The following is a 13,379-nucleotide window of genomic DNA, read 5'->3' on the forward strand; positions in this document are numbered from 1 at the left end:
GTACTCTGAGAGGCACAAAGAGTCCAGCTGTATGTTGTGCTATTTTTCTTGTTTACCATTATGCAAATTAGTCACAGTTTGTCAAGACAACAAGAGGCTCTTTGAATGTTTCTGCCTGGCAGGTCTCTTTAATTCAAATATGAAATACCATAAACAATCATCTACCCTGGTGTCATTTAATATGATAGGGATATATTTCAGGCTGCGATCCGTTCAGGAAAGGCCCTTAACTCTCTTAATAAATATGTTTGGAAATGGTGCAAATACTCTTTGGACAGTTGTGGTCGACGTGTCCTTTTTTGATCAATGTGGCCTTTGATAGTGATGAACAACACAGCAGGACACCCTGTGGAAAATGTGCAGTCAAATATATTGGATGCCATAAACTACAATTAATTCTCAGGAATTCCTCCACTTCTTATTCATTGGGACCAATGACATCGATCACAAGTGACTCATCCGATTTCACTCTCCTTGTTAGAATAGCTGTAAAGACATCTCTATCTGTTTCAAGTCTAAGATTTACACATAATGATGATAAACTTGTAACGCATTATTTCAGACGTGTGGCACGGGTCTTTTTGTTGTTGTTCATTAAACAACTCTTTCAGCCGTTGGACAAGCCTGCCTGCAGTCTTTAAATAAGCATGGAAATCACCTTAAGCGGACTGATAATATGCAGCAAGCTTTCATTCTTTATCTGCTGCCCAGAGTAGAGAGTTGGCCTGATAGTCTGAGCTGTTTGCCGTCATTATCCGAGTGGGCGAGTGCACAAAGCGGATGTGATTGAGGTCAAATCTCTTTCACGCTTCCCGATGCCAATAGCGCCCTTCCCATCATCCTGACATCTCCACGGGTCGCGCGGTGTCAGAGAACTCAGCAGAGAAGTGTCAGGTCAGCGAGGTACCGTCCGGCAGCAAAGACCAGAGAATAGAGGGATAAAGCCAGGAGGTGGAGATTGGGCCTTGGGGGTGGGGAGCGGTTGTGATAGGTGAGCTAATGGCTTTGAGAAAGGACGTATGCAGGGTTGAAGGTGCAGGCTGTGATCTCTTTATACAGCTTACACAGGGACGACTTATTAAAATGAGGGTGCGGAGGCAGGGAGTAAATGAGTTGACCTTAAAGCCGTGGGTCACCCAACCCTCTCTGTATGTGCGCGTGTTGATTGTGTCCACCCCCACACTGACTGACAGCCGTTGTCGTCCTCTAATAATGGTCTGGCCGTTTTTCCCAGGCACTAAAAAAACTTTTCTCTCCACAGGCTGGAGTGAATCCTGCGACATGTGGGGGAGGAAGTGTAGCCATAAATATGGAGCCTCAGCGTTCACATAAAAGAGGGTCAGTCGTGCGACAAGTGTTGGATGTGTTGTGTTTGACTTTCTTATCTCCCGTTTATTCATTTATGCACATTTACAAAAAAAAGTGTATATCAACACAAAGATATGATTTCAACAATAGTAAAAATTTAATTTTAGCTAGCATGCCTTCATTTAACTCAAAGTTCAAATATGAAAAGTGTTTTGAAGTAAAGGGATTGAAAACCAGTTGAAAGGGTCCATTAATGCAAGGTTGTAATAGCACTCATATGCATCCACTCTGTTAATATGCTGAAGTGTAACATCTATATTATTTTTAAAGTCTCTACTGAACATGTACCTGTGATTTTACGATTGAAGCGTCGCTCCCAAATATAGCGCTCTCCATCTGAAATATAGGCTTAACCATGCAGTTTAAAAAGAAGACAAATGGCCACGTTTGGACAAAAGTCAAGTTTGTATTTCTCCAAATCCACAGCAAATGAAGGAGAATTACATGAATTAGATCTCAATAAAGCAAGCGTGAAAACTGTAAAATGTTACTTTGTGCAGACAATTCTATGAGAATAGCTTAACTTATTAAATGACATGAAGTTTATTTTATTGTCGTCAGAGCTGAGTGTGGTATTCTTGAACTATTCTCAGTAACCAGTGTTTGTACTGGTTACAATGATTCAAAAGAAACATTGTGGTGCAGATTCACTGTTTCACCAAATGCAGAAGGAAACAGAATCAGTTACTCAACAGAATGTAATCTTTTTTTTTTTTTTTAATAAGGGGAAAAGCAGTGCTCAACGTGGATACATTTATCTTAAGTCATAAAATTCATTGTACTGTGACAATTTCATACTGGACTCCTTGTAGGCATTGAAACAAACGATTGGATTTTGGTTTCTTTGGATATTCAGTTCAACTGCAAATGCACTAAACCACTTGTGTTCCAAGTCTGCGAGCCATCAAAGATTGACAAACACATTTTTTTTTCTCTCCACAACACATTTTGTCTTTGTTGTTCGATACAAGAGTCACCCCAAGGTTACGACACTCGTGTTTCCTTAAAAAAAAAACGTTTGATGAACTCACGATCTCGCCACAGATCTCTGAAAGTAGCAACACACAATGGAATGATAATTGTATCATCTGCTCTAATGGCAGCTATTACAACAATGGCGGTTGTGACCTGGAGGTATGGATGGAGCAGGAGGACCGGCCGTCTGCAGTGACCCCGGCTCAGGAAAGGGCAAGCTCGGGCAAGAGTCAGGGCGTCAGAGCGAGCCACCTCGTCTGGCACTCTGAACCCTCCATTCACGGCCTAACACAACAGCTAGGCATCGCTGTGACCCTGTGGGTGTGACACTCAACCTTTGCCTTAACCTCCTGACCGCCGGTCACAGCTGCAGCTGACTGGCTTGGGTAGGTCAGGGCAGCGGGTCGACTGCCGAGAGGGGAGGAGGAGGAGGAGGTGACGTGAGCAGGGAGAAGATTTACGGGGAGCAAAGACAGCCAGGGTGGAAAAAGACTGATGTATCACTGAGTGATAAAGAGTGAAAAATGGACTGATAAGGAAAAAGGGATTAAACTGGATGTCAACTCAGTGGAATCAAATATGATTTGAACAGTTTAAATGTGGCTTTTCTTTCATATGGTGGTTTGTTTTGTTTGTATTTTAAATCCACACTCAACAAATAATCATATTAATGTGTTATGGGATCATTACACAACACATTGCCTTGAAGACAAACGTTGCTACATTTTAAGGTGCTAGTATTTTTAGTATCGTTACACATGAAGAAGGATATTTGCAGCAGCCCTTTGTGGCTCCAGGGGGCACCACGAATGATCGGTCAGTCTGAAAACGCTTCAAGTAAAAGCAGTTTTTTGAATGAGGAGTTAAGAAAAGTAAAGTTAGTTGACCAGGAGGAAACCTGGTCAACTATGCTGCCACAGTCTCGCATGGATGAATTCAATAGCAGCTTCTTTTTTAAAATCAGCATTTATTAATCATTTCCCTTCCAGCGGTTCATACAATGTTTCTGACCCTATGAAGAAATACTAAAAATCTTGGTCAACCTCATAGTAGAACTCATGGCACATGTTTTTGTTACCGGATCTAATGAGATTACAATTTCACCCTTCAACCCAGGTCTGAAGTGTGAACGCCATTGAAACCAATGCTACACTGGTGCAAAGCAAGTCAATAGGCTTATTGCTCATTTGTGTGTCCACCAGCCTTTGTGCAGTCCTCATCCCATCCCCCTCTTCATAGGATTGTCTTGACGAGGCAGCCAGCGAACGCGGAGTATCTTTATAGAGTCACTTTTTTACAGCAGCATGGACATATGCGCTCCTGAGGTCAGGCCCAAGGTGTTCAGTGGGGTCGCTCCTTCAATCGGCCTCACACACTCATGAGCGCGTGACAGCTGCTCCTCTGGAATAAGGAATGCGTCTTGTGATGTGTGAGTCCTGTTAGACAAGTTAAGCTTTGGAATCCTATTCAGTGAATTGGGCAACTTTCACTTTAATGCTGTCCAGCGCTTCAATTTCTATATTTATGTCTGAAGAGGCAAACAATGTTGTAAGTGACTACAGGGTATGTCGACGATGAATAGTAAATAAATGTACAGAAGTATATTTTCAATAGACTACAGATACGAGTATTATGTGTTTGTGTTAAGCAGGTTACAGCATGCTTAACATATAGCATTTAAATAACTCAGTGAAGTATTTGTGTTTTATAGAACTGTCTCTTCCCTCCTCCACTCCAAGGCTTCTCCTGCTGCTGCTGCTTTTGTTGCTCCGCCATGGTTGACCTGGCTCTCCGTCATGGCCGCCACTTTCTGCTCCAGCCGCCACACCTGCTCACGATACTTCCTGCGAATCTGCCGGTACGAACTCAGAGCTTTACTGGAAAAACAAAAAACACACACACACACACGAGATTTGATTCGGTACCCGGTCATTCACAGCCCGGCTTTCTCTTTCGAGGTGGGAAGTCACAAAGTCAACATATTGAATTTGTCCTCATTCACCTGTGGGCTTGCGTGAGTCGAGCTATCTGCTCTTCATTGTCCCTCCGGCGCGAGGGGCTGTCTGAGTCTGCTGTGCTCAGTGAGTCATGGACCAACGCCAGTCTCTTTTTCAGGGCTTGCTCTCTGAAAACAGGGGAAGCTGAGCAGTCAGCAGGGGGAAACACTCGGCCAAGCTTAAAGCGGCAAACATGTTCACTCACAGAAATCACGCGTGTTCTTGGCTTCAGTCATGATGTGACATTAAGTCAGAGAGTTGCTTCAGTTGAAATATTTTATTTATTGTTGGTTCATTGCATTTGTTTCAAATCACTCAAGGTCAGAGGAAGTAAACGTATCTCTTCATTGGAGACAAAGACGTAGAAGTTCTTTGTATCCATCAGTGTTCCTAAGCAACAGCCTGGCAGCCTTGAATCCATTCATCAAATATATTATTTTATCCATACACAGAAACGCTCCACTGATAATTCACTGCATTTCCATGAGGCAACGTGTTGACGACTCTCAAACATTCTAACACTGCAATAAATACCATGGCAGCTCTCCTTTTTACTGAATGTTTCTTCTTCTTGTGTGAGGACAAGACGTTTTTGATTCATAAAGACAGATCTTAACTTTTTTAAGCGTTTTATTGTCTTAAAGATTAAACTGAATTGTCTTACCTCTGAAGAACAGCCTGCAGCTCTTTTAGGATGGGTCTGGTTCGAGGACTGGCAATGTCCCCGTCACAACTGAGCTTCGCTGCAGCCTCACACAGTCTCTGAAATATAGTGTTCAAAAAAACTTGTGCTGAAAAACCTCACATGCAGGTTTTGGGACACACACACACACACACACACACACACACACACACACACACACACACACACACACACACACACACACACACACACACACACACACACACACACACACACACACACACACACACGGGGGTAAAATGGAAACCCCACACACAAAGGCCTGGCCGGTGTTTGAACCCAGACCTTCTCGCTGTGAAGTGAGAAGCTCATGTTTCATGTAAATATGTGTGAAATGGAAGAGGCGTCATGTTTTCCACTTTAATAAAAGAGCTCCCAGGTAAAAAATACTGGACAAGCACTCACACGTATCCAGTTACACCGAAGTTCGAAACAAGTTGACGGGGTGTTTTCTCAAGTTTGAAGGTGAAGCTGCTGCTTAGACGCTGTGACTCTCTGCTCAAACATCTCAACCTGAGCTGTCGGGCTCCTCTGTCTTTGACAGTGACAGAGGTGCGTGGTGAATCTGTGCTGCAGCGACAGGACAGCCCAGCACAAAACCTCGTGGAACCAAAATATCCCTCTTGGCCTGGAGGGATTCTGCTTTGGTGGATGTGTGATTTCCCATGTGGGACACCCATATTGGAATCGGGTCTGTCACAGTAGACCCTTGTCCTGCTCCCTCTTGCTCGTTTCACCTTGACTTTGTATTATTTGCAGATTAAATCTTTGGTCTGCATTGGTGCTGCAGAGGTCAGTCGTACCTGTTGTTCGGTCCTCCGATCCTCCAGCTCCTCCCTCAAACTCTCTGGGATGAAAACTCCCGCTGCTTCCTGAGCCTTCTGACTCATTAGACTCCACTCCAGACACCTCAGCTCTTTCTCTTTGAGGCGGGTCAGAGCCCGCAGATCCGACATCTCCTCCTGAACAGAAACAGTGAAAATATAAATCATCAAAAGGAGAGTTAAAAATTGATGCAACAGTAACACATTAGTGGATTAATTTTATATGTACTTTAAAACTCAACTTGTGTATATTACCTTGTCTTGCAAGCCAATGTTGATTTTTATAAAACTTCTGAATCAAAAGCTGTACATTGCTTCTATAAGTGTGTCGTTTTTACATTTGACCTATTAACCATGTCCCAAATTAATACTGCAGTTACTCCCTAACATGTCAAGACTCAGTATTTAATCACACATTAAGGCATCAGACCCTTTATTACCCACTGCTGAAGGCGTCACAACTGACAGACATGAAATAAATAAGAAATAACTTAAATAATTGGAGATATAAATCTTAGTATGTTGAGCAGAAAGTTAAATGTTTCTCATACTGAAGTCATCATTTCTCACTGCACAGCCCACCATGTCTGGCACTGCCTCACTTGCCACTCCGATAAAAATGGCAAGTGAGGCATAAAACTAAACATTTTAAAGAGACACAACTTTTCAACAAACATCCTGTGTAGCACGCGCAGTGGTTCACAACAGGAAAGCCAATATTCGTAAAATAAAATGTTCTTTTATAATGTGATTGCAAGATTTAGTTGATTTTCAGTTTTGTACTCCTGTGAGGATCTTGGCAATTCAACATGCAACCTTAAAACATAAAAAAACATGCTGCTCATACCCTGACTGAGATCAGTTCATGGAACAGGGAGGATTTCTCCTTCTTGTTATCAGTTTTGCTATCTTTATATGGGTGTCCAGATCTCTGTCCAGCTTGGTGTCCACTTTCAGGGATGAGTTTGTTCTCTAACCCAAGACTTTGGTTCGGGAGGCAAATGGCGGCCCGGTCTCTCTTCAGGTGCTCAATTTGCTGTCTGAGAGCTGCTTCCCGGTCCACCGGCTCAGGTGTCCTGTGAGGGGTTGCAGAAAGAGAATCAATCTTGAGATGAATTCATGAGTGATGTAGAAATTTCAACATTTCAATTGAATGCTGTCAAAGTTGGACATTCTCAACTGGAAACTGTATTGCTTTGCAAAACTGTAACTTCTGCATCAATAATGTTGAACTATTGAGTGTAACGTCATCTGTATATATGGTAACATTGTGTTTTTGAAGAATTTCACGTGGTGGACATGTTTATTGTTATGCTTTTAACATGGAAGTGGCATTTCCAGAGGTTACTGATTTCTTCGTCTCATTAAAAGTTCATGATTCTGATTTTGGTGACCATGTTTTTATGTTTTTATGCTTCATGCTTGCTGTGCTTCTCATGTTTCATGTGTCGGACTCTGATCCTGCACCATATTACTCCTTGAGAGGTTTCAGATGTGCTTCATTTGCACTCCTGCATATATACACGCGCCATCTTCACACTTTTCAACTGCCAGTTTATCTCTTTTTTGTTCTGCATCTGCTACTGAGTTCTTGTTAGCCTTTACCTTGCCGTGTTATTTCTCCTTATCTTTTATGTCATGTTTGTTCTGACCTTCACCTGCTTCTCAACCGCCCCTCGGATTATCCTTGTCTGTTCTTCTGCTCATGTGGACTGAATCCTGTTTAATAAGATGTGTGATTTCACTAATTCATTTTGGATCCCTTAAGCCGCCATATATCACATTTATGTTGATACTTAGTTGAAAAGGTTTGGTCAAACTTTTGCAATCCACATAAAATTATGTATCACTATAATTACAATAATATATAAATGTATTATTCTTATTCTTGTTGTTGTTGTTGTTATTAGTGTGGTGACCCTTGTAAAAATGAAGGAGCTGAATAAACACGTATTGAGCTGGAACACAAAAACAATGAACAGAAACTTTAACAAACAAACAACAACACAATAGCCCTGTGTTTTGACGTACTGGTACTATTTTGAAAATCCTCCACTATTTAGACGAAACTAAAAAAAAACATGAACATCAGTTCAGACAGAAATATAATTTTTCTTTCTCATGTGAAAGCAAAACACTTTGTGTTCGTCGTCATCGCAAATACGTTTTACGACAAGGCGGAGTATTGTTGTTGGCGTCATCATGAGCCATTGTTGAACAGTGCTTGAAAATGTCACCTGTGCTCAGTGTGACTCCTCGTTTCCGTCTCCTCTGTGACCCCTGCTGTTGAGAAGGAGGTGGACAGCTCCTCCGTCCCCATGCTCCTGAGCTGTGCTGACGGACTCTCAGCATGCCGCCTGTCACCGTCCTGCTCTGATGAGAAGGAAAAGGTGTCACTCCAACTGTGTGTGTGTGTTTGTGTGTGTTTTTCACAGCTTCCTAATGTGTACACAGTTTACAAGGTTGATATTCAAACACCTGCTGAATCTATGTGCAGAGGAGTGTTTTGCAGCTTCTTGGCGTCATAAAGGGACAGCAGCTCGTCGTAGGCCTCCTCACACTCCTCGCTGTGAATCACAAAAAACACAAAATACGGCCTCACTAACTATGGTTTAATATGATGACAGACTTTGTCACAATGACAGAGTGTATGCAAATGTGTGCAGGCACGACCGTGTGCTGTGTAACGTGGGTGTCATGGGTACCAGTATCTGAGAGCCGTGTGCAGGGCGGAGCAGTCAGACTCCAGTCTGTTCAGGGTGACGTTAATCTGCTCCAAGTCACTCTTCCTCCGCTCCAGAGCTGCAGTCAGACGTTCATTTCTGGCTTTCAGCCTATCAATGTATCTGGGACAACAGGATGGATCATGACCACAATATTTAATTTAGTTAATAACTACAGGAAGAAATCTGTGTCACTTTATATTTTGGCTTACTTGTGTTGTTATTTCCTTTTTCTTTACTTATTTAATTACTCATTTGTAGACATGTCATTAGCAGCCCAAGTTATAGATTCTTTTAATGGCTACCCGCCTGTCAACTACTTTCTGCCACACTATTGCTTGACCCCATGTCGTCCTCTCTTTATGATTATCTGAGTCTGTGATCCATTTCCTCACTACTCTTTCTCATGTTTGGTGTGTTTTCTGCTCCTCTTTGACAACTTTGCCACTGTTTCTTATGCACTGTTTCATCCTATTGTTGACATTGCTGTCGCCATTCTCTGATCAACCTTGATACTTTTGACTTTTCAGTCACTTCTCTTTAAACTTTCTGTTGATCATTATTGTGTCTTTTGATTAACATGTTGAAAATTTCACATCTTTTTTGCGGGACTGGTGAAGGTCACAAGCTTGAATGCATCAGTTTGACAACTGAGTTCTTGATATCGCAAGTGTTGTTGGTGCTTGGATCTCCTCCGACTTTTGACAAGAGAAAATATATTTTTTGTTTCCATTTTCATTGTTTCTCTACTGGTTTTCAGATGGAACTATTTATAAAAAAAGATGATTTATTGTTGGTATTACATTTTTTTTTAAAGAAATCATCTCAACTCAGGTAATTGTCACATGAATCACGGTGAAAGAAATGTCTTCAAAGTTGTATTTCCACTGCATCAACGACAATCTGTGCAGACATGTGCGACATGTATGAAATCTGTTTCATCTGCTTCATTAAGCTGTTTATATTTGCATCCATGCAAACAGACAATGTTGTTCCAACAGTATTCTGTTGCTGTTTTCCTGCGCTTAACCTCCAAATCACCTGTTCAGTCGCTCTGTCTCGGCCTCCAGGCTGACGGGACTCGGACAAGGACTGCCGGAGTTAACAGAGCCCAGTGGATCCCCACACACAGCAAGAGGAGGCGTCGCTCTGTTAGATCTTCTGTGAAGTAAAGGGGAACCAGGGAAGGGAGGAGAGGCCCAGTCTGGGCTGAGAGCTCCTGCAGAGGAGCAGTACGAAGGAGAGTGACCGCCGGACCTCCAGGACTTATGAAGACTGATCAACTGAAACAAAAAAAAGGAGGGTGGTTGCATTTATTCTTTTGAAATATGTTTCTGAATCAGCAAAAGGGTGTGGTTCATTAGTTTTTAATGTCTGTCTGACGTAATGTTGTTTTGACGTAATGGACTAAAATATGTCTACGTTTGTCTCGATGTTTTTCGTGTCATTCAAAATTAAATCAAATTGTATGTTCTGACATATTGACATATCTGACACTTCTTAATCAAGTGCAGTGAATTGTTATCCTTTACACTGTTCTTTCACCTTGTTTCTCTCCTCCTCTACGAGGCTGAGGGCACTTTGTGTGTTCGGTGAGCTGTTTCTGATCGCAGCCTCCCGTTTGTCCACATCCAGCATGTCCTGCATGTGTTGCTCCTTCACTGGGCCAAGTGGGCACGAAATCCCAAACTCTCGTTCCATCTCCTCCAGTATCTACAACCAGTGAGTCAAAGTTACTGAGGAGACTACTGGGAGTCTAAAGATAGCCTGACAATGACATATATTTCTCCCAAAATGACTCATTAACACTCCTGCAAACACACAACTCATTGTCAAGTCTGGGATTCGTGTGATTTTCATAAGGGATCACCAAACATTAGTAATATATTTAAAATATGACACTGCAGCTGCTACTTTAAACATGCCAAAAAAAAAAAAAAATCGATCAATGGTAATTGATTATTTCTATCACTTTTATACCGTTGTGGCTTTCACCCAGTTTTCTTGAGCTGCTCTCAGGTGCTCTTTGTGTTTGTCGTGGTCAGATGTGGAGATGGGGGTAGCCCAGGTCCTCCTGAAGCTGATGGAGTCCTCCACATTGGATAAAACCTCCTGCAGTTTTGTCCAGACAACACCAGTGCCCCCTAGAAGACAAACGTGGAGGTGCAGGTGAGTGCATGAGAAAGCAGGGGCGTCTTAACTTCTTACACTGAGTCCCACATATGGCACTTTTTACTGTAAGCACACACATACATGAACATGAACCTTTCACTGGAGGTGAAGTATATCTCTGATCTATGTCCGGATCTTTCATTAAGATATTTTTGGTTAACAGGATCAATATTTTTCCATGATTATATGGTCTCTTAATAAAGGCAATTGTTCAAACTCTGCCAAGTGTTATAACTCAGAAGTATTATACAATCGTGTTTATTTTTTTCTACAATATTTGAATTAAAGGATGAACCACAGACCGCAGTTGACTCACTCAAATTATGTAATGCATACCATTAACTACGCCCCTGTAAGATAATTAAAGCCCAAAACACATCCCACAGGTGTGAAGCTTGAAAACAAAACTATTTCAAAGGAGAATTAGTTCTTCTGACAAGCAACAAATACAAAAAAAGGATTTTGGATATTTCATCTATGATAAGCTGAACATGTAAGGTAGTTTTGTTTGTACCAACCTTGGTCAGCGGCTGGAGCTCTCGTTGTGGCAGTGGAGATAGAGTTCCTCTCTTGGCTGCTTTTCACCAACTGGTGAGACAGAAGGTCTGGAACCAGAGGTCTGGACAGAGCTGGTCGTCTCATGTCGCCTGGATCACTGTAACAATGACACACGCAATGTCCTTTTATTCACCCATTAATGGTTTGTGTCTGTTTTATACCAAATAAGGCTGCAGGGGCTGTTTCCAGCTAAAGGGAGGACATGTATAGGCAGACTTATTTCAGTTGGTCTGTGAAGAGAAGTCACAATACCAGGGAAGCAAATTCTACATGGAGAAGTCTTGTTCTGAATCCAGGTCTTCTCACTGTGAGGCAACACAGCTAACCACTACACCATTGTGCCATGTCACAAATGTTCCAATGTTGTGAAAATATACACAATTCCAAGAAGTTCACAATTCAATCCTCTAGATCCGTATGAATCAGATTTTAGTGTTGATAAACAGGTTGTAGCAGTGAATCCTCTCATCAGATCACCTCGGTGCCTTCAGTGATCCCATCTTCTTGTTGAGTTCAGCGATGATGTTCAGCAGAGTGCCCACTTCTGCTTCACACTGAGCCAGCTCTGCTGGCGTCGGCTCAAGGTTGATGGCAGGAGCTGCACCCTGCATATCAATGGTCATGTGGACGTCCATGTCATTGTCATACACTGTCCCTGCATCCAGGCTGTCTAATCTGCCACGCCAGGGATCCTGCAGAGACATGAAGATCAATTTTCAGCACAGGAATAAAGCTTGTTTACCACCTCATGACTTATTATCCACTTAAAATGGATCTTTTGTTCTGTATAATCCATTCATTTATATGCACCGACATGTATGTGCCAGCTTTCTCCACTGACTCATAATTCCACAAAAAAAAAAAAAAGTGAATATATGTCCACATCAGATAACTGTTGGGCTCTTGAACCAGAGATCAGGCGGCTTGGAAGCCATTGTTTTGAGCAGCGGAAAAGAAGGAAACTAAAACATCCTGAGCTCCAACTTCCTGACCAGCAAATATTTGCAGAACATACCATCTATTGTTGTGCTGAGAGTGTTTGGTAAATGTCTCAATCATCAAACAGGGAGTTACTATTAAATTACAGTCATGGACTAAATCTGACCTTAAACTAACATAGTCACATTGATATATTGCTGAGTTGCTCAATTACATGTGTTTTGTAGGTTGTTGGGACCAAAGTTATCAAAATGCTTTTTCGTCATTATTTTAACTTTAAATCTTACTTTTTCCACTGTACTCTAGGGAAAAGAGAAACATTCATGTACATTACTGTACTCAGTTTTACATTTCATGACAGTAAAACATTTTCAAAGTGGCGAAACCCTGGAAGAATATAACTTATGGTGCAAACATAGAAATTCTACGGCCGTGTGTGTGTGTGTGTGTGTGTGTGTGTGTGTGTGTGTGTGTGTGTGTGTGTGTGTGTGTGTGTGTGTGTGTGTGTGTGTGTGTGTGTGTGTGTGTGTGTGTGTGTGTGTGTGTGAGTGTGTGTGTGTGTGTGTGTGAGAGAGAGAGAGAGACTCACCGCCATATTCCTTGCTCTTTCTGGCTGCAGCAGTGGCTTCAATAAACAATGTTATTCTTCAATCCTGTGAGTTCTGTGTGGCTGTATTTTCCACTAGTCAGTTACAGAGCAAGCCAGTCTGAAGTCCTGCATGTCTGCCCGGCACTGTTGAGTGTGATGAATAAAGTAAGTGGAAAACACTGGGAGAGACATCCCCACCCATTCCCCTCCACTCTGTGTGCTTTCCTGTTTTGCCCACTCAAAGCCTCCATGCCTATTTACTAGCAGACCCATGTTGTGAACTCCAGGAATTGTTTCTGTTATACATATAACAAGTTTGACTGTGGGATGCAAACTGGAGTACCCATAGAAAAACATGTACGCACAGGAAGAACATGCAAACTTCACACAGAAAGCCCCCCCCCCCCCCCCCCCCCCCCCAAGCCCAGAATTGAACTGTAGATAATCTTGCTGTGAGACACACACACCATGCAGTCCAGTCCCAATCTTAGCCCTCTGAAATGAGATGTAATCTTGTTTACTTTTACAGGA

The 13,379-nt window shown here is 42.2% G+C and overlaps 1 protein-coding gene across 1 annotated transcript; it reads right to left on the reverse strand.

Annotated features, from left to right (window-relative positions):
- Positions 1-3,315: 3,315 nt before the first annotated feature.
- On the reverse strand, positions 3,316-12,964 carry ushbp1 (Usher syndrome 1C binding protein 1). Its single transcript, XM_080505844.1, has 14 exons — positions 12,849-12,964; positions 11,798-12,012; positions 11,281-11,417; positions 10,571-10,734; positions 10,136-10,303; positions 9,632-9,873; positions 8,573-8,713; positions 8,346-8,434; positions 8,105-8,240; positions 6,715-6,943; positions 5,847-6,005; positions 5,005-5,102; positions 4,346-4,468; positions 3,316-4,220 (listed from the first exon to the last, which is right to left on the reverse strand). The coding sequence occupies exons 1-14, from the start codon at positions 12,852-12,854 to the stop codon at positions 4,049-4,051; spliced, it is 2,079 nt and encodes a 692-aa protein (XP_080361970.1). The 5' UTR covers positions 12,855-12,964; the 3' UTR covers positions 3,316-4,048.
- Positions 12,965-13,379: the final 415 nt, after the last annotated feature.

The sequence above is a fragment of the Blennius ocellaris genome (assembly GCF_963422515.1).
Source record: "Blennius ocellaris genome assembly, chromosome: 12".
NCBI classification, from domain to species: domain Eukaryota; kingdom Metazoa; phylum Chordata; class Actinopteri; order Blenniiformes; family Blenniidae; genus Blennius; species Blennius ocellaris.